This window comes from Aotus nancymaae, unplaced genomic scaffold, assembly GCF_030222135.1.
Source record: "Aotus nancymaae isolate 86718 unplaced genomic scaffold, 86718_ANA_hifiasm-v0.15.2.pri h1tg000010l, whole genome shotgun sequence".
Lineage (NCBI taxonomy): Eukaryota > Metazoa > Chordata > Mammalia > Primates > Aotidae > Aotus > Aotus nancymaae.
This window is the reverse complement of record NW_026988421.1, coordinates 78996886-79019176: the sequence shown is the minus strand read 5'-3', so window position 1 is coordinate 79019176 and position 22291 is coordinate 78996886. Positions and strand designations below refer to the sequence as shown.

General features: G+C 44.4%; 1 protein-coding gene and 1 pseudogene across 1 annotated transcript in view; both read left to right on the top strand.

Annotated features, from left to right (window-relative positions):
• The window catches only part of LOC135273973 (uncharacterized), a 43550-nt gene extending 39961 nt beyond the window's left edge, over positions 1-3589 (top strand). The window contains exon 5 of the mRNA XM_064373722.1: positions 3467-3589. Within this exon, the coding sequence (XP_064229792.1) occupies positions 3467-3589 (123 nt within the window). The remainder of the gene's footprint in view (positions 1-3466) is intronic.
• Positions 1-22291, top strand: part of LOC105731025 (synaptotagmin-15B-like) — a 195247-nt pseudogene that overhangs the window by 147970 nt on the left and 24986 nt on the right.

Sequence of the window (22291 nt, the reverse complement as noted above, 5' to 3'; positions counted from 1 at the left end):
GAGGACACCTGCTGCTGTTTGCTGGAGAAGCCCCTGCAGAATCCCTTGCTTCTGATGTGTGGAAAAAGCCACAAACATCTGTCACAGAAGTATTCTGTGTTTATTGTTGTGTAGGAATATGAAAATTGCTATTATTTTCTATATTCTTAGAGAATCTAATGTTCATAGATCAGATGACCATATTGTTAATATGTCTAAACTATCAAAATTGTCTACACATTTAATGCAATCCTTATTAAAATTTAAATAACGTCTTCTTTCAAAAAAAAATTTTTTTTTTATCTCGAATTGTTTCTCTATGTTTTACTGATATATTCTTTGGAGTTTTCTTAAAATACATGTTTTGAAGTCTTTGACTATAAGACCACACATCTTCATGACTTTAGTGTCAGTCTCTGGTGCTCTATTTTTCTTTCCTTTTTTTTCTTTCTTTTTTTTTTTTATTGTATTTTAGGTTTTGTGGTACTTGTGAAGAACATGCAAAATTGTTGCATAGGTACACACGTGGCAGTGTGATTTGCTGCCTTCCTCCCCTTCACCTATATCTGGCATTTCTCCCCATACTATCTCTCCCCAACTCCCCACCCCCGCCGTCACTCCCCATGTCCCCCCAACAGACCCCAGTGTGTAGTGCTCCCCTCCCTGTGTCCATGTGTTCTGATTGTTCAACACCCATCTATGACTGAGAACATGCAGTGTTTGATTTTCTGTTCTTGTGTCAGTTTGCTGAGAATGATGGTTTCCAGGTTCATCCATGTCCCTACAAAGGACACGAACTCATCATTTTTGATGGTTGCATAATATTCCATGGTGTATATGTGCCACATTTTCCCTGTCCATCTATCACCAATGGGCATCTGGGTTGGTTCCAGGTCTTTGCTATTGTAAACTGTGCTGCATTGAACATTCGTGTGCATGTGTCCCTATAGTAGAATGATTTATAATCCTTTGGATATATACCCTGTAATGGGATTGCTGGGTCAAATGGAATTTCTATTTCTACATCCTTGAGGAATCTCTACACTGTCTTCCACAATGGGTGAACTAATTTACACTCCCACCAACAGTGTAAAAGTGTTCCTATTTCTCCACATCCTCTCCAGCATCTGTTGTCTCCAGATTTTTTAATGATCGCCATTCTAACTGGCGTGAGATGATATCTCAATGTAGTTTTGATTTGCATTTCTCTAATGACCAGTGATGGTGAGCATTTTTTCATATGTTTGTTGGCCTCATGTATGTCTTCTTTTGTAAAGTATCTGTTCATATCCTTCACCCACTTTTGAATGGGCTTGTTTATTTTTTTCTTGTAAATCTGTTTTAGTTCTTTGTAAATTCTGGATGTCAGCCCTTTGTCAGATGGGTAGATTGCAAAAAATTTTTTGCCATTCTGTTGGTTGCCGATTCACTCTAATGACTTTCTTTTGCCGTGCAGAAGCTGTGGAGTTTGATTAGGTCCCATTTGTCTACTTTGGCTTTTGTTGCCAATGCTTTTGGTGTTTTGGTCATGAAGTCCTTGCCTATGCCTATGTCCTGAATGGTTTTGACTAGATTTTCTTCTAGGGTTTTTATGGTGTTAGGTCTTATGTTTAAGTCTTTAATCCATCTGGAGTTAATTTTAGTGTAAGGTGTCAGGAAGTGATCCAGTTTCTGCTTTCTGCACATGGCTAGCCAGTTTTCCCAACACCATTTATTAAACAGGGAATCCTTTCCCCATTGCTTGTTTTTGTCAGGTTTGTCAAAGATCGGATAGTTGTAGATATGTTGTGTTGTCTCCGAGGCCTCTGTTTTGTTCCATTGGTCTATATCTCTGTTTTCTTACCAGTACCATGCTGTTTTGATTACTGTAGCCTTGTAGTATAGTTTGAAGTCCGGTAGTGTGATGCCTCCCACTTTGTTCTTTTTCGTTAGAATTGACTTGGCTATGCGGGCTCTCTTTTGGTTCCATATGAAGTTTAAGGTGGTTTTTTCGAGTTCTGTGAAGAAGGTCATTGGTAGCTTGATGGGGATAGCGTTGAATCTGTAAATTACTTTGGGCAGTATGGCCATTTTCACAATATTGATTCTTCCTAACCATGAACATGGAATGTTTCCCCATCTGTTTGTGTCCTCTCTTATTTCATTGAGCAGTGGTTTGTAGTTCTCCTTGAAGATGTCCTTTATGTTCCTAGTTAGTTGTTTTCCTAAGTATTTTATTCTCTTTGTAGCAATTGTGAATGGCAGTTCGTTCTTGATGTGGCTCTCTTTAAGTCTGTTATTGGTGTGTAGGAATGCTTGTGATTTTTGCACATTGATTTTGTATCCTGAAACTTTGCTGAAGTTGCTTATCAGTTTCAGGAGATTTTGAGCTGAGATGATGGGGTCTTCTAGATATACAATCATGTCGTCTGCAAATAGAGACAATTTGACTTCCTCCTTTCCTAGTTGAATACCTTTTATTTCTTTTTCTTGCCTGATTTTTCTGGCTAGAACTTCCAGTACTATATTGAATAGGAATGGTGAGAGAGGGCATCCTTGTCTAGTGCCAGATTTCAAAGGGAATGCTTCCAGTTTTGGCGTGCCGGGGTGTGCGGGCGTGCCCAGGGGTGTGTGGAGGTGTCGGGGAGCGTGCCCGTCATGTAGGAGTGTGCAAGGGCGTGCTGGGTTGTGCGGGCTTGCCCAGAGGCGTGTGAGGGTGTGGGGAGCGTGCCCTTCCCCTCCCCCTGTGCAAGGGAGACGAATGAGAGAGTTTTATGCCTGTCATAATGAGGAGCTTGGCCTTGAATTTGAAGGCAATGGTGAGAGTGCAGAGGACTTTAAGCAGCCCCTACACAGTGGCAGCCGAGCAGGTCACAAGAGCAAGGTGATGCCCAGGCAGATCAGGGATTCTCTATCCACTGAGCGCCCGCCTGCCTGCTCCACAGCAGCGGATTTTGCTGCACGAGAAGAGGCAGCAAAGCAGGCCTTTTCCTCCGCCCACAGCGCCGACGTCGAAAAGCTCCTAGGCTTGTGGCTCCACTGGCTGCTGGAGGTCCCCACACTCTAGACTTGCCGGACTGACGGCCAGTGCCGTTACACCGCCGCTGCCTCGGGTCTTGGGCGGCAGGGCCACCCGGCCAACCGGCCTCGGCAGCGATCCCTGGCGTCGGCCCGGCTCGGGCAGCTTCCCCCGCCCCAACCCAGCCGAGAACACCAAACTCCAGTCTAGTTCCCGTCCGTAGCTTCCTCCCCGCAGCAGCGCAGGTCTGATGACGCGGGGCGCTGTCACCTGACACCAGGTCACTTGAGGCGGTGGCGCCCGGGGCCGCTGCGCTGCGCTTCCGGGGCTGTGCGGTCCTGGCGCGCGGGGGTGGCCTCGGAGCCCACCGAGCCGGGAGGCTGGGATGGTGAGGGCGGCAGGCTTGGCCACAAAGGAAACGGCCTGGGCGAGGGCCGCCGTCCCTGCTGCCCTCAGGCTCAGCCTGTCTCCTCGTTTTGTTCGCTGCAGATGAACCGGATGACCCCCGACCAGGAGCGGGCGCCGGCGTCCAAGCCCGTGTGGAGGAGCCGTGGTCGCTGGAGATCCGCAGGAGCAGCCAGAGCTGGTCGCTGGCGGCCGACGCGGGCGTGAGAGGCGGGCCCCGGGACGCGAGGGCAGCAGGGGTGACGCTCGGCCTGCTCGCCGGAGGATGGGGCCGCGACTGCCCCTGCACCCGGGCCGTCGGAACACGGGAACGCCTGTAGAATGCCAGCCTGGCAGCCCCCGGCCACCGGGGAGGGGGCGGACGCGGACTGCGGCCCAGACGCGGCGTTCCCTTCGTTGGGGTTTCTGGCAGTGCCGCTCAGCTCCATCCAGAGGGGAGATCCGTTTCCGCCACGCTGAGGGATTGCTCGGGCACTAGGCAGGCAATTCTTGTTGGGACCTGGACTAAGTGGAGTGGGAGACAAGCCAGTATGTGGATATCCTTTAGTGAGATTCTTCATGTCGGGGGCCCAGGAAGCTCCCTCAGAGCTGTAATTCCAGAGTCCTAAATGAACAGGATTTTTGAATAAGGGTGGTGGCTGGTTATCTAATCTTTGCTCTCTGATCTCTGTAGATTGACAACCAAAGAGGACTTTGAGACAGGGTTTTGCCCTGTCGCCCAGGCTGGAGTGCAGGTGGCTCGATCTTAGCTCACTGCATCCTCCGGGGCTCAGGTGATCTTCCTACCTCAGCCACCTGAGTAGCTGGGACTATAGGCGGGCTCCACCACACCTGATTTATTTCATCTTAGTAGAGATGGGGGTCTTGCTATGTTGTCTAGACTGGTCTCCAGCTCCTGGCCTCTAGCGATCACCCCAACCTCAGCCTCCCAAAGTGCTGGGATTACAAGGTGAGCCACCACACCATTAGCTCACTGCCACTCTTTTGATGAACTTTGTTAGTGATTTTCAATGTCCCTTGTTTTTAGTAGTTGTCAAAAGGAGCATTCTGGCTGAACGCGGCGGCTGACGCCATCCGTCTGACAGTCTCGCGAGATCTCAGCTGTGTTCCGCCAGAAGCCCTTGACTGCCCTGTAGAAGGCGCAGAGCACAGGCACACACTCACTCCTACCCTTGCATAGTGTCCTTTCGCCCTCCGTGACTAAATCAAATTAAATGAAGCAAACATTTTTTTCGAAGGCAGATTCTGTGCCGAGGACCATCCCAAGTGATTCAGATGTCCTCACAAAATATTTATTATTTAGATACAGAAGTGATTATCATAAGACACAACAGGGCATATGACGTATGATTACACCTTTGCCACATTTTTTTTTTTTCTGAAGATTAAGTAAATAGGCCGGCTGCGGGGGAATCACGCCTGTAATCCCAAAACTTTGGGAGGCCGAGGCAGGTGGATCACGAAGTCAAGAGATCTAGACCATCCTGGCTAACACGGTGAAACCCGACCCTACTAAAAATACAAAAAATTAGCTGGAGTGGTGGCGCGCGCCTGTAGTCCCAGCTACTCAGGAGGCTGAGGCAGGGGAATCGCTTGAACCTGGTAGGCGGAGGTTGCAGTGAGTCGAGATCATGCCACTGCACTCCAGCCTGGGCGACAGAGCAAGACTCAGTCTCAAAAAAAGGAAAAAAAAGGTTGAGTAAATTAATAGTCAGAGCCCAGATGCTTTTTTTCTTTCTTTACTTTTCTTTTTTCTTTGAGACAGTGTCTGGCCCTGTTGCCCAGGCTGCAGTGGCACAATTTCAGCTGGTGGCAACCTCTGCCTCCTGGGTTCAAGTGATTCTCCTACCTCAACCTGCTGAGTAGCTGGGATTACATACAGACGTGTGCCATGATGCACGGTTTAAAAATTTTTTTGTGTGGAGAGAGGTCTTGCTGTGTTGCCCAGACTGCTCTCAAACTGGGCACAAGCAATCCTCTTACCTCACCTGGGATTACAAGCGTGAGTCACCACATACAGCCTACAGCCCAAATTATAACCCACATTATTTACTTGTGACCAGATGTTAAAATAGTACTTCTTTCTGTCTCAGTTTTGACAGAGGTCCTCCATACTTGGTTGGCAACTGCTTCCCCACATTGCCCAGCAAAGGAGAAGTTCATAGCAGGTTTTTATGGATCCCACCCGAGTGACTCCAACAAGGGGCAAAGCAACCTCATTATAAAACAACAGGAGAGTAGATTCTGATGCAGAAGCTAGGATAACAATCATAGGCTGTGAGTGGAAGGGGAGCTGTGTAGAGAGAGGCCCACAAAAGTCCCAGGAGGAAGTCAGCCTAGAACATGACCTCAGGCAGAAGGAGCCCTTAATTCTCCTGTCCCCCATTCCCTCTCAATTCAGATACGCCCCTGAAATGAGACTTCATATAACTCAAAATGTAACTCAGACCACCATTTTAAATTATCTGAAGGTGACCAAGAAAGCTAAGTGACCTGTCTAGATTGCTCAAATGGCCCACATAGCATGTTTAAACAGATGAAGGACAAGGGAAAATAAAGCTGTTTATCAGTTGACCACTGATTGTTCAACAGATGACTGTTTGCCCATTTCTGATCTATCACTTACACACAGCTGACTCCAAGCCCCAGGAGAGCAGGGTTCTCTCCTGAGATCTCTCTGGTTCACTGCTGTATCCCCAGGTCCAGAGCACTGCCTGGCCTAGATGCTCAGTACAGACCTGTTGAGTGAACAAATGTTCCCTAACACAGAAACGGTCAAAAGAGAATTGATGTTGTCATTGTTTTAAGCCATTAAGTTTTGGGTGCTCTGTGTATATCAAGAGATAACTGATACTGAGGCCTTGCTCCCAGGCCACTCTCCATCAGCAAGGCAGAGCCCCGGCCTTGAATTCCCCTCGGGCTGCATGTGGCCTTGGGGGCACTTGTTCAGGCTGTCTTGTTCCAACCTGCTTTCACCTCAAGCAAACACAGAGGAAGGTAGGGGACATATCATAGAAGACCCTTCCTGATGAAGAGGAAGGAGGGATAAACAGGAATACCTTAAAGAAAAGAAGGGATCTAATTTCAGCTTGAAGACACACATTTTTTTTATTGTTTACCAGCCAGCAGGACATGGGCAGCAGAGTACAGACATCACAAACAGCAAGAGTGACAGTGGTCCCCCGAGTAAGGGACACACAATGACCTATTACAGAGTTTAGGAAAAATAGAGCTTTTATTCATAGGTATTTTGTTTTATTTTGTTTGGGGTTGGATTTTTTTTTTTTTTTTTTTTTTTTTGAGATGGTGTCTCACTCTGTCACCCAGGCTGGAGTGCAGTGGTGTGATCTGAACTTACTGCAAGCTCTGTCTCCCAGGTTCAAGTGATTTTCCTGCCTCAGCCCCAGAGTAGCTGGGACTACAGGTGCCTGCCACCATGCCCGGTTTCACCATGTTGGCCAGGCTGGTCTCAAACTCCTGACTTCAAGTGATCCACCCACCTCAGCCTCCCAGAGTGCTGGGATTATAGGCATGAGCCACTGTGCTCGGCCATTCAAATGTATTTTTGTCTCCCTTTTTAAATGTTTTGCATGCTTTATAATGTGTATTAAATCAATGTATACAGAAGTTACAAATTAAAAGTACACACATATTCAAGTGTTTGGTCAAAAATCTTTTACTGATAGGCAGGGCTACACCATAACAGACTATTAGAGGCCAGAGGAGAAGGAGGCCTGGCCTGGGATCCCTGTGCCTACTAGAAGCACATTACGATATCCATCCACTGACACCACAGGTCCTATTTGGGTCCTTCTTCTCCACCACAGTTATCTTGCAGGTCTCCTTGTTGAAGATTTTCTGGCAGTTGTGTCTGTCATAACCCACAGGTGTAGAAACACTATCATTGAGACAAAACCAGAGCCTGTTGGAGGAGAAAGGACCACCAGAACCTCCTCCCCAGTGCCACCCGCTCTGTTCAGTAAGCCACCCATGCTCCAGCTGGCTGGAGTGCCCTCACCAACTTAAGGGTACCCCTTGGCTGGAAGCCCCAGAGTGTGACCTCCAGGAACATGGACCAGTCTGTACCATAGAGTCACACAGCCTACCCCTAGATTCCATCCTGCAGGCACAGAAGGTCAGCAGTAGGTGCTGACAGGCCAGGGGCAAGTCTGGCTACTGTGGAGCTAGGCAGCTTGTTCAGGCTGGCTCCTCCCACCCTCCCTGTTCAGGAAGCGGCCAGCATATTGTTGCTAGAATGTGGAAAGGGAACAGTTGTCCCAACCCTGACTCAGAGGCCTGTTGGCAAAGGAGCTCTCTCAACTAACCGGAGCAAAGAGTCACTCCAGACCAGTGTCATGGAGCCCCGGGAGAAGCTGATAAAAATCAGACACCACCTCTAATTGAGCTGCAGTACATACAAATATTTTGAAGAGTTCCAATGAGATGAGATGGTACTAATGCTAGAATATTTATTTATGTATTTATTTTTAATTTTTTGAAATGGAGTCTCACTCTGTCACTTAGGCTGGAGTGCAGTGGTGAGATCTCAGTTCACTGCAGCCTCCATCTCCCAGGTGTAAGTGATTCTCCTGCTTCAGCCTCCTTAGTAGCTGGAATTACAGATGCGTGTCACTACACCCGGGTAATTTTTATATTTTTAGTAGAGATGGGGGTCTCACCATGTTCCCAAAGCTAGTCTTGAACTCCTGACCTCAAATGATACACCCCTCCTTGGCCTCCCAAAGTGCTGGCATTACAGGCGTGAGCCACCATGCTCAACCCAATGCTAGAACATTAAGTGTTAAAATCAGCCCACAGAATTGTGATATAAAATTTGAAATCCACTATGTGCAAGAAAACAAATGTAGAAAACAGACATAAAGAAATTATCTTAGAAGCCCAGGCATGGTGGCACATACATGTAATCCCAGCTACTCAGGAGGCTGAGGTGAGAGGACAGTTTGAGTCCAGGGGTTTGAGACCAGCCTGGGCAACATAGTGAGACCCTGTCTCAATTCTTTAATACAAATAAATAAATATGATAGAATGTTAACAGTTATTACCTTTAAGCAGTCAGGATTATTAGTAGGTTTTCCTTTATTTTCCTATACCCTCCAATGGTTCTATAATTCATATGTTTTACTTAGAAAATTGGGGGAAATGTCATTTAAAACCTTTCATGTTTAAAGGTGACTGTTGGCTGGCAGGAATGTAAAATGGTGCAGCTGCTGTGGAAAACAGCTTGGCTGCTCCTCAACAAGTTCAACAAAAAATTACCATATGACCCAGCAAGCTACTCCTAGGTATATATCCCAAAAGAATTCAAAGCAGAGACGCAAACATTATATGCCAATGTTTGTATATTGACAATGTTCAGAACAACATTACTTACTTTAGCCAACAGGTGGAAGAAAGTCAAGTGTTCATCAACAAATAAATGGATAAGCAAAATGTGGTCTAGCCATGCCATGGAATATTATTCCGGCAGAAACAGGAATAAAGTACTGATACTTCCTACAACATAAATGAACCTTGACAACATGTTGAGTGAAATATGCCAGACACAAAAAGACAAACGTGGTGTGATTCTGTTTATATGAAGTATCTAGACTAGGCAAATTCATAGAGATAGAAAGTAGATTTGAGGTTACCAGGGGTTTTGTAGGGGGGAGACTGAGTTATTGTTTACTGGATAGTTTCAGGTTGGAGTCATTAAAAAGTTTTGGAAATAGGGTTTATGGTTACATAATACTGTGAATGTATTTAATGCCACTGAATTATACATTTTAAAATGGTTAAACTGGCACATTTTATGTAGTATACATTTTACCACAATAAAAAAGGTAAAAATAAAGTGGTGTTTGTTGAAGAGATAAGATTCTTTCTTTTCTTTTCTTTCTTTCTTTCTTTTTTTTTGAGACAGAGTTTTGCTCTTGCTGCCCTGACTGAAGTGCAATGGTGCGATCTGGGTTCACTGCAGTCTTCACCTCCTGGGTTCAAGTGATTCTCCTGCCTCAGCCTCCTGAGTAGCTGGGATTATAGGCATGTGCCACCACGCCTGACTAATTTTGTATTTTTAGTAGAGATGGGGTTTCTCCATATTGTCAGGCAAGTCTCAAACTCCTAACCTCAGGTCATTGACCTGCCTCAGCCTCCAAAAGTGCTGGGATTACAGGCGTGAGCCACCGTGACTAACCAAAGAGATATAATTCTTTTATTCATGGTAGGAAGTGAAATGCTGAATCTCTGCTGCCCATGTGCAAATATAAGTTGATAGGGCAAAGGGCATATTACTGGATGCTTATTTCAGTTCAAACCAGACTTAGCTTTGTAGGTGAAGCAGCAGAGAGACAGGGGGAGGGGAAACTGTCAACATCAGGTGTTCAGCTATCCAGAGCCAGTGGTTGGATGGACTTGGCCTTTTGTCTCCCACTCCCTTTTCCTCACCCAAGTCAGAGAGCCAACCCTGAGCTCGGCCCAGGCAGTGTGGAGGCCAGGACATCTCCCACGCCCTGCCAGGGAGCCTCCACCTGGGCCCCCAGCCTTAGGCTCCACTCCCACCAAGCACCTTGAGATCCCATAGAGGGTGCAGTGGGTCCAAAAACTTCTTCCAGAATAAGCTTAATCAAAGTCTATATTTTTCCATGGAGGAGAAAAAAGTTCATGAGAAAAACAATTGGTAGGAAGTGAGGCAAATCCAGGGAAGAAGGGGTGGTTCATTTCCCCCGTGTGGAGCAGTGTGCTAAGTGGAACAGGCAACATGGCAGGAGAAAGGAAAGGGCACCCTGAAACCTGACCAGGTGTCAGTTACTGCCTCAGGCTCACAGGACACAGAATTGGCACAGAGAAGGCATTTAGTGTTTGTTGGGTTAAAGAATGTATATGCAGAATCTCATTTAATTCTCATAGCCACCTGATTATCCCTGATTATACTGTGAAACAGGCTCACAGACATTCAGAAACTTACTCAGGGTCATACAGCTAGTATACAAGGGTATGGAGATTCAAACTCAACTTACTCTGACTCCAGTATCGAGGTTCTTCCCTCTTCCCTGCAAGGAGCAGGCTGGCTCTTTTCCAACTAGGCCCACAAGAATCCTAGCCTACAGTGGAAAATCCTAGAAAAGGTCAGGGATGCCAAATCTGAGTGACATGGATGCTTTAGCCACCAGAGAGCCATGCGCCTATGTTAGGGAGGGACCAGTCACCAATCCTCCTGGCTGGGATACAATCACACTCCACCAGAGTGACATCAACACTTGCTATAAAGACAATGTCAAATCTCTGGAGCCACAAAATCAAGGCTCGGCTGTCATACCCAGTGACCTGGCAAATGTGATGCCTGGGAGCCTCCTCTGAGCAGCCAGCCATCTCTTAGTTCAATATTCCTCTTGTTCCATTAGGCACCTAGCATGGGGCCTGTTCAATAAATGTGGCTGGAATTCTCCAGACACTTCAAGTTCAGCAGGACTCAGGTGTTCTGATCTAAGTGCTTGCTTCTCTACTCACAGTGTCCTCATAAGACTCTTAAGCCACCTGTTAAAATTGAGATTCCTTGGCCCCTCCCCTACAGATTCTGATCAGTCACATCTGGGATGGAGCCCAGGAATCTGTATTTCATCAAGCTTCCCAGGTGAGTCTGTGATCAGACAAGCTTGGGAAATGCCCCTTGACACCAGTGCTTCTGCCATCAGATCCACTCCTGTTCCTGCAAAACACGACAAGTCAAGGCTACATGAAGAGGTTAGATGGACTTGAGGGGTTGGGAGTTAGTTGGCTGGTATGGACATAGCTGCTGAGGAAACAGGTAAATTAGGACCACACTAAGGGTACTCTGTGTTCTGTCTGCTCAAGTACTAGACTTCTGGAATCTGTAGCATCCCAGCAGAAAACATCTGCATAGCCTTTTAGCTGATGTGAGGTAAACTTGAGCAGTGAAGCAGCATAGGTTTTACAGTGCAAGGCACACTACAGATCCTCCCTTCCCCTCACATCTACTCCACTGCCTATGCTCAGAGTCACTGCTGTTTTTGCAAATCTACAAGGCCAAGGCTGAAGGGATGACCAGGCCAATCTCTAGAATAGCGTCAGACCATTGGATACTCTCCCCTGTCTTTGGGAGCTCATCTGGAATAAAGCTACTAATCAAATTTCTAAAACAACAGAAATGAGACTGAGGTGGAAAACAACCCAAGTGTTCATCAACAGATGAATGGCGATGCCAAATGTGGTCTCTCCATATAACAGAATATGATTCAGCCTTGAACAAGAAGGAAATTCGGACACATTCTACAAAACAGATGAACCGTGAGGACATTATGCTAAGTGAATGATCCAGTCCCAAAAAAGCAATTACAGTATGATTCCACTTATACGAGGGACCTAGAGTAGTCAAAGTCATAGAGACAGAAAGTAAAATGGTGGTTGCCAGGGGCTGGGAGAGGAATGGAGCGAGACTGCTTAATGGGTAGAGAGCTTCAGTTTCACCGGGTGAGCAAGTTCTGGAGGTGGATGGTGGTGATGCCACAACAATGCGAAAGTACTTAATGCTGCTAAAATGTACATTTAAAACTGTTAACATGGTACACTTTATCTTATGTATATTTTACCACAATTTTTTAAAAAGAAAGAAAGAGGACTGAAAACTAACCCTCCACTACCACAACATCAAGAGTGAGCCCTAACATAAACTATGGACTCCGGTGATAATGATGTGTAATGTAGATTCATCAGTCGTAACAAATATGCCGATGGTGGTGGGCAATGTTGATATCAGGGGAGGTCGTGCATGTGTGAGGGTGGGAGGCATATGGGAAATTTCTGTACCTCTGCTCAGTTTTGCCGTGAATCTAAATCTACTCTCTAAAGTCTATGAAAAACTAAAGCAGAAACTAAACCCATGAGGGATGGAATTTTGTGAGAGGGAGAAGCTGTTCAATGTCCCCCTCTTGCCCAGCATTGGCTTCAGACTTACAGGGAGCAACACGATATTTCTATGTCATGGCAAGCACATAGCTCACAGTCTTCAGTCCGCCACCTTGAGTCTATCGGGTGTTTGTTTCCTTTGAGATCCGTGCATTCTAAAATAATACACACAACATCATCAGTGTAAGTCATCCAATGACGATAAGGTCTATCACGGCATTGAGTCCAGCCCCTACTATCTACACCCCTCCAGAGAGGGAGAAGCTCATTGCTTTTAAAGATATCAAAGAATGGTGCTCTTGGATTCACCCATGGCTAATTCCAGTACTGTTCAGTTCATGCTACTGGTAACGTTTTCTTACAGAAAGCTTACATCCTTCTGACTGCATTTCAGAATAGGTATTTCAAGAACAAAATAAGGCCCTTTTCTTGAATGAGTTAGCCATATGAGCCTAGGGGTACTTGGGACCAAGGTTTTTCCTGCTGGATTATCTCTCGGTCAATATCTCACTTCTACACTTCCCTTTGCTTTGCATTGGTGGTTTTCAACCCTGGGTGCACATGTGAAACATCTTGGGTACTTGAAAAACACCTTCTATGTCTCAGCCCTACCCTAGATCAATGAAATCTATCTCTGGGTGCAGGGCCCAGGCAACTGTATTCTTAGAAGGCTCCCCAAGTGAGGCCAGGTACAGTGGCTCACATCTATAATCCCATCACTTTGGAAGGCCAAGGCGAGTGAATCACCCAAGGTCAGGAGTTCGAAACAAGCCTGACCAATATGACAAAGCCCTGTCTTCACCAAAAACACAAAAATTAGCTGGTCATGGTGGCGGGTATCTGTCCAGCTACTTGGGAGGCTGAGGTGGAAGAATCACTGGAACTCAGGAGGAGGAGGTTGCAGTGAGCCAAGATCTCACCACTGCACTCCATCCAGCCTGGGAGACAGGGTGAGACTGTCTCAAACAAGAAACAACAACAACAACAACAAACACAAAGGTTTTCATTTGTAGACATGTCCGTCTACCAGGCTGCAATAACATAACAAACATTGAAAAGTCAAGACTTACCCTTGATTGACTCTCCTGGAACTATCTTATGACGTATTACATAGCATGATCCATTGCATAAAGTCACAAAGGTGGCAAAGATCACAAGTCCGCCCAGGAGAACGTTCTGTAATGTGAAGAAAGGTCAGGGTGAAGAATGAAGTAATTCAGAGGATAATCCTTTACTGAGTGCTGTGTACCAGGACCTCTGCTGGGCTCTGGTGAGATGTTATGAGGTGGAGCTTCTAACCGCGGATGACTTAGTGAGGGAACAAGGCCCACACAAGTCACTAGCATGAACTACAGAAAGAGGCAAACAGGAGTCAACAGGCATAAGGCAGTAATGATATGTGTTCTGTTTCACTGCTGAGGAAGTTCAGGAGACCTTTATAGATAAGGCAATCTTTAGCCTCTTTGCAGAATATATAAGAGTTAAAGGACAGAATGAGGGATTTCATGAAAAGAATGAAATGTTAGCAAAGATAGAGAAGAGAAGCAACAAACATATATAGTTGAAGGCTTATTGTAGTTAACTGGATTAGTTGGAGATATGACTGGAAAAATTGGTTGGGGCCACACTGTGAACACAGACAGTGAGGCTAGGAAGTTCATTTCCCAGATCATAAATGCATCTTTGATGGCTCCATGAACAAACCAGTTAATCTAGGCTGAAATTGTAGAGCAAGGAAAAGTATCTAGTTTACCTTGTTATCTTTTTGAGATGAGCTAAATAAACAAACCTTAATATGGTAATTTCTGGAAACTTCTGAAAGGGAAGATGGTGTTCGATGAAATATATCGGAGGCCATTGGTTTGGACTGAGCTCCTGCACTAGGCCGAATAGACAAAACCAAAATGCAGTTGCTCATGCTGAAGTTCTCTGCTACTATGCCAGAACTAAGTTGCTTATCCATCCTTCTAAGAAATCAGGAGAGAGTGAGAGGTAATAGCCAAATGCCCAACAGGCCAGTTTTAGCTGACATGGTAAGAAAGTCCCTTCTGCTTTAACTTTTATAAGCAATGTCACTTCGAAAACCAATTCAGTTTCTGTTCTGTATTTCTGCTTTCCTGGCTCTCTTCTGTCTATAAAGGCAAACTTCTCTGCTCAGCTCTTTAGAACACTCCATCTGTTTTATGGAATGAGGTGTTGCCAGATTCTAGACTCACAAGTAAAAGTCAATCAAGGGCTGGGCATGGTGGCCCATGCCTGTAATCCTAGCACTTTGGGAGGCTAAGGCGTGTGGCTTGCCTGAGCTCAGGAGTTTGAAACCACCCTGGGCAACATGGTGAAACCTGTTCTCTACTAAAATGCCAAAAAATTAGTCGGGCATGGTGGCACGCACCTGTAATCCAAGCTACTTGGGAGGCTGAGGCAGGAGAATCGCTTGAGCCCGGGAGGCAGAGGTTGCAGTGAGCCAAGATTGTGCCACTGCACTCCAGCCTGGGTGACAGAGCAAGACTCTGCCTCAAAAAAAAAAAGTCAATTAAGATCTTTAAACTAAATATGTTGTAATTTTGTCTTTGACAATGGAAATGAAAGCATTTATTCTGTAAGATTCCTAAAATTAATTATGAAGTGATGCTACTTGAAGTAATATGTGATTCATATAAGAATAGACAGATAGGGGCTGCGTGAGGTGGCTCATGCCTGTCATCCCAGCACTTTGGGAGGCTGAGATGGGCAGATTACCCATGGGCGGGAGTTTGAGATCAGGCTACCCAATATTGAAAAACCCTGTCTCTACTAAATATACAAAGTTAGCCAGGCGTGGTGGCACATGCCTGTAATCCCACCTACTTGGGAACCTGAGGCAGGATAATTGCTTGAACCCGGGAGGCAGAGATTGTGGTGAGCGGAGATCTTGCCATTGCACTCCAGCCTGGGCAACAAGAGCAAAACACCATATCAGAAAAAAAAAAATACAAAAATTATGTGGGCGTGGTGGTGTGCCTCTGTAATCCCAGCTACTTGGGAGGCTGAGGTGGGAGAATTGCTGGAGCCCAGGGAGGTTGAGGCTGCTGGGAGCCATGATAGCCCCACTGTACTCCAGCCTGAATGACAGAGTGAAACTCTGTCTTTAAAAATAAAAAAGACAAACACAGAGATCAAAATAGAAAACCCAGAAAGTTCCAAAGGTAGTTGGATAAGGTAAATAAGAAAAATAAGAAAACCAGAAAGTATAAATATATGTAGAAGCCTATTATAAAATAAACATGGTCTTTGAGATCTGTGTAGAGCAATTATTCAGTAATGATATTAGAACAAGTGGTGAACTATTTGGGGAAGAAAAAAGTTAATTTCCTACTTGAGTCCCCATTAGTGAAATAAACTCTAAAAGGATTCAAGGGTTAAATTTTTACAATATTATAAAATAATTACAGTATATATATGTAAATACTTATTCTAACCATAAAAGAAAAAGTGATTTCAGAATATAAATGTAAGAACATAATTGAAATTAGAATGATATCAAATTTGCAGAACAATATCATTATATACCAATGGGAGAAGAAAAACACCTTTTTTTTTTTTTGAGACGGAGCTGTCACCTAGGTTGGAGTGCAGTGGTGCGATCTCTGCTCACTGCAACCTCCACCTCCCAGGTTCAAGTGATTCTCCTGCCTCAGCCTCCTGAGTAGCTGGGACTAAAGCTGTGTGCAACCACACCCTGCTAATTTTTTGTGTTTTTAGAAGAGATGGGGTTTCACCATGTTAGCTAGGATGGTCTTGATCTCCTGACCTCGTGTTCCTCCCATCTTGGCTTCCTAAAGTGCTGGGATTACAGGTATGAGCCACCATGTCCATCCAAAAAGCCATCTTTTTTTTTTTTTGAGAGAGAGTGTTATACTCTTGTTGCCCAGGCTGGAGTGCAATGGCACTATCTCAACTCACTGCAACCTCCGCCTCCTGGGTACAAATGATTCTTCTGCCTCAGCCTCCCGACTAACTGGGATTACAGGCATGCGCTACCATGACCACCTATTTTGTATTTTAGTAGAGATGGTGTTTCTCCATGCTGGTCAGGCTGGTCTCGAACTCCCCACCTTAGGTGATCTGCCCAACTCGGCCTCCCAAGGTGCTGGGATTACAAGCATGAGCCACCACACCCACCTGAAAAACATATTAAACAAAAAACTGGCAAGAGAAATAAAGTGGCATTTCTCACACACAAAAACACACACACACTCAGAAGTGATTAATAAACACATGAAAAAGTTCAATTTACTGATAACAAAAGAAACATAAATATGTAGATGAAACAGAAACATAATGAGATGTCAAGAATAATCACTGAATTTATAATACCCAGAGGGAAATAGATGCATCTATGGGAGGTGATACACACAAGAATAACTTACTATGAATAACTGTTATGAGAGCAATTTGCTGCTATATATTCACATTCTTAAAACTATTTACAACATTTGATTTGACCTTTTTATCTCCAAGATGTGATCCTAAAAATGGCACAGAGATGGACTCCTCCACAAGGATGCTCACTGTAGTGGAAAAAGTGGAAAGAAACCAATTGCCCAAGAAGAGAGTTGGTGGAGAACAGTGACTCAGAAAAACACCTGATGAGCCAGCAAGGTAGAAGGTGAAGTCACCTGAGCAAATGATCACATGTCATTACATGAAGTGAAGCAGGCTATGAAATGTGTGATTTGGAGAGAGATCCAAGATGGCCAATTACTAGCAGCTCAGGATTGTGGCTCCCAGTGAAAGCACAGAGAACGAGAGGACACCACACTTTCAGATGAATTTTTGTTGCTCATGAACCAGGAGATTCCTAGTGGAGGAGCTCCACGGGTCACCAGCGCAACTCTTGTGGCCGGCCCAGTGGTTTTGCCGGTGCCCCAGCATGGCAGTTCTCAGTGCAGAGTAAACAGGACTGGGTCTCCTTTTGGTCGATGTTTGGAGCTCCAGGAAGGCAGAGTCACCCATTCAGCTGATTGAAAAAGGGACTCAAGAAGGAAGCCAGACTGGAGATTCCCGGGCAGAAAAGCACCAAGAATCTTAATGCCACTGTTTAAGCCAGCGCAGTGGATTGCTCAGATTCCGGTGCTGAGAATCAACAAGTTGGACGTCCACTCAAAGACCTAATTTGAAAGTCGATAATTACAAAGATGACAGGTGGATAAATTTACAATGAGCGGAGGAAACCAGTGTAAAAAGGCCGAGAATACCCAAAATCAGAATGTCTCTCCCTCTACAGGGGATCACAGTTCCTCATCAACAAGGGAACAAGGCCTGATGGAGAACAAGTGCGTTCCATTAACAGAATTAAGCTTCAAAAGGTAGATAATAAGAAACTTCTGTGAATTAAAAGAACATGTTCTAGCCCAATGTAAAGAAACTAAGAACCTTGAAAAAAGGTTTGATGAAATCCTAATGAGAATAGACAATTTAGAAAGGAATCTAAGTAAATTAATGGAACTGAAGAATACAATACAAGAACTCCGTGAAGTATGCACAGGATTTAACAGTCGAATTGATCAAGCAGAAGAAAGGCTATCAGAGGTCGAAGACCAACTAAAGGAAATGAAAAGAGAAGACAAGATTAGAGAAGAAAGAGTAAAAAGGAATGAGCAAAGTCTCCAAGAAATATGGGACTATGTGAAAAGACCTAATTTATGTTTGATAGGTGTACCTGAATGTCATGAAGAGAATGAATCCAAGCTGGAAAATATTCTTCAGGATATTATGCAGGAAAACTTTCCCAACCTAGCAAGGCAGGACAATATTCAACTCCAGGTAATACAGAGAACACCACAAAGATATTCCTCAATAAGAGCAACCCCAAGGCACGTAATCATTAGATTCACCACGGTTGAAATAGGGCAACTAGAGAGAAAGGTCAGGTTACCCATAAAGGGAAGCCTATCAGACTCACAGCAGATCTCTCAGCAGAAACCCTACAAACTAGAAGAGAGTAGGGGTCAATATTCAATATCCTCAAAGAAAATAATTTTCAACCCAGAATCTCATATCCAGCCAAACTAAGCTTCATAAATGAAGGAAAAATAAAATTTTTCATGAGCAAGCAAGCACTCAGAGATTTCATCACCACCAGGCCTGCCTTACAAGAGCTTCTGAAAGAAGCACTATACACAGAAAGGAACAACCAGTATCAGTCATTCCAAAAACTTAACAAAAGGTAAAGAGTATTTCCATAATGCAGACGCTACATCAATTAATGGGCAAAATAGCCAGCTAGCATTAAATAACAATATTAAACTCACAAATATCAATATTAATCCTAAATTTAAATGGATTAAATGCCCCAATCAAAGACACAGACAGGCAAATTGAATAAAAAGTCAAAACCCATCGGTATGCTGTATCCAGATTCATCTCACAAGCAAGGACACACAAAGATTCAAAACAAAGGGTTCCAGGAAGATTCACCAATCAAATGGAGAGCAAAAAAGAAAACAACAACAACAACAGGAGTAGTAACTCTTGTCTTTGACAAAATAGATTTTAATAGTAACAAAGTTAAAAGAAACAAAGAAGGACATTACATAATGGTAAAAGGATCAATGCAACAACAGGAGTCAATAATCATAAATACATATGCACCCAATATAGGAGCACCCAGATACATAAGACAAGTTCTTAATGACTTGTAAAGAGACTTGGACTCCCACACAATAATGGCAGGAGACTTTGACACCACATTGTTAATATTCGACGGATCAACGGGACAGAAAATTAACAGGGACATCTATGATTTGAACTCAGACCTGGAACAAGTAAACTCAGTGATTATTTATAGAATTCATCACCCCAGGTCCATAGAACATACATTTTTCTCAGTATCACATTACACCTATTTTGAAAGTGACCACATAATTAGAAGTAAATCACTCTTCAGCATTTGCATAGCATTTCACAGACTTAAATGAAATATTGGTTGCCTGTTTGTTTGTTATTTTCTTCCCTTATTCCTTTCGGTCTCTGCTGTTAAGCACAATTATCGGCATAAAAGAGGTTTTTAATACCTATTTTTAGATTGCATTCCAGCCTGAGCAATAGAGCAAGACTCCTGTTCTCTCTCCCCCTTTCTCTTTCTCTTTCTTTCTTCAAAAAAAAAAAAAAAGAAAGAAATGCATGATTTCCATGATGCGGAGAGAGATGCTCAGAACATACTGAAGGTTTTTACCAAATAACAAGTCATCTTTGAATGGTAGGATTATGACAATTCTCTTCTTTGGACTTTCCTCTTATTTTCTAAATTTTCTACAATAAAATGTATGGGTTTTATAGCCAAAAAGAAAGAAATTCTTTAAAAACAACTCAAACCCTCGATATATTCAATTTAAGCCAGGACTTAGAGCGGCACTTATTCTGTTTCATTCATCTTTTGCTTAACCTTCAGCTCAAAATCATTGTGGAAACCTAAACTTTTCCCCAAAAAAGCCAGCCTTATTGACAGTATTTTCACTCCCTTCTTGCAGAAAGAGGGCCCCGGGGGGACAGAGGATCACTAGAATCTTGGAAATCTTGTTCATTGAGACACAAAGCAGGAGAGTCAACAGGGACAAGCAGGGCTGCAGCCCAGGACAAGTGACAAGTGCAAAATCCCCAAATCTCCTGTAGCTGTAGAGCAAAGGCATGAGATTGAACAATTGGGGATGGAGTCCAAACATGACGACAGCAGAGAGAAAATTATTTCATTAAGAGATTTCCCACTTGACAGTATCTCAGAAATAGCCTGACACTGACTCTCTTTTTCTCTCTGTGAAGCTCAGTTTTCCTCCCCTGTAAAAAGAGGGGTTCTCCCACTTGGGTAAGCATTACAGTTACCTGGGGAGCTAATAGGAAACACACAATCTCAGGCTTATTGAAGAAAGAAAGAGCCAGTGCCTCTGTATCTTTACCTAGGAACCCAGGAACAATGCTCAACCCAGTGCTGCTTTAATGTGCATATAAATTTCCGGGAGATTTTTTTTTTTTTTTTTTTTTTTTTTTTTGAGATGGAGTCTTGTTCTATCACCCAGACTAGAGTGCAGTGGCACAATCTCGACTCTGCAACATCTGCCTCCCGGGTTCAAGCGATTCTCCTGCCTCAGCCTCCCAAATAGATGGGATTACAGGGGTGGACCACAATGCCTGCCTAATTTTTGTATTTTTAGTAGAGATGGAGTTTCATTATGTTGGCCAGGCTGGTCTTAAATTCCTGACCTCAAGTGATCTGCCCGCCTTGGCCTCCCAAAGTGCCGGGACTATGGGTACAAGCCACCGCGCCCGACCGGAGAGTTTATTCAATAACATGCAGATTCTGCTTCAGTAGGTCTTCAGACTTACATGAGGCTCCCAGGTGATGCCTACGCTGCTGCTCTGAGGCCCACCCCTGAATAGAGAGGCTCTAAAGCTCCTTTTCATTCTTGTCTTCTATTCTGCCACCAGCCTTCCCTTCCTTCCTGTCTTCCTTTCCTGCATTTAGTAACCATGAGCCCCTGATGTGTGCAGACACAGGAGACTACACCACCGTGCCAGCATGGGCTAGGGTTTTCTAGATGGTGCAGCTTCATGGTCAGCCTTGAGGTGAAGCAGACTGGTGGTGCCCTTAGAAGCTGTGTCTCTTTAGGTAAATTACTGTTCCTGAAAGGGTTTTTTTTTTTTTTTTTTTTTTTTTTTGAGACGGAGTTTCGCTCTCGTTACCCAGGCTGGAGTGCAATGGCGCGATCTCGGCTCACCGCAACCTCCGCCTCCTGGGTTCAGGCAATTCTCCTGCCTCAGCCTCCTGAGTAGCTGGGATTACAGGCATGCGCCACCATGCCCAGCTAATTTTTTTGTATTAGTAGAGACAGGATTTTACCATGTTGACCAGGATGGTCTCGATCTCTTGACCTCGTGATCCGCCCGCCTCGGCCTCCCAAAGTGCTGGGATTACAGGCTTGAGCCACCGCGCCCGGCCCTGAAAGGGTCTTAACCCATGATGAAGAGTTGGGGATCTGGCCAGGTATAATGGCTCATGTCTGTAATCCAAGGACTTTGGGAGGCCAAGGTGGTTAGAGACCAGCCTAGGCAACATGGCAAGAACTCATCTCTACCAAAAAAAAAAAAAAAAGAAAAGAAAGTGCTTTATATTAATAAATATACTTGGGGATCCAAGAGAGAAGGATGCCTGGGTTCCTATCTCAGCTCATTCACAGGCTTGCAGTGAGACTCCAGTGGCAGTTTCTTCCCCTCCCCAGGCTCAGTTCCCTCATCTCAAAAATGATGCAGTCATGTAGCTCTGAAATTATTTATTATTATTACTATTTTTTTTTTGGAGACAGAGTCTAGCTCTACCGCCAGGCTGGAGTGCAGTGGTGCAATGTCGGCTCACTGCAACTTCTGTATTCTGGTTTCAGGCAATTATTCTGCCTCAGCCGCCTGAGTAGCTGGGACTACAGGCATGCATCACCATGCCTGACAAATTTTTTATATTTTCAGTAGAGGCAGGGTTTCACCATATTGGCCAGGAGGGTCTCGATATCTTGGCCTCATGATCCACCACCCTCAGCCTCCCAAAGTGCTGGGATTACAGGCATGAGCCACTGCGCCTGGCCTGAAATTATTTTTAATTTTACAAATTACTCACATAGAACCCAAGAATTAGAGACACCTATGAAATCTAATTACAGGAAGGAAAAACAACTTAGATCTTAGAGAACAGAACTAGCGTGAAATTCATTAAAAATTTCCCAAGTTCCCAGACTCTCAAACACTACACATTGAATTGCAGGTAATAACAAAAAATTCCTAACTAGGCCACATTTACCATTCAATGCTCTGCGGTAGAAGCACACATCACAGCATATTAAATAAGGAATACATATTCTTTTTTGCTTTTCTGGCCTTTATATGTAAAACCAGTTACCTACCATCACGACAAGCAGGACTCCTTATAGGCAGGTGCATCCAGGAAAAGTCACATCAAAC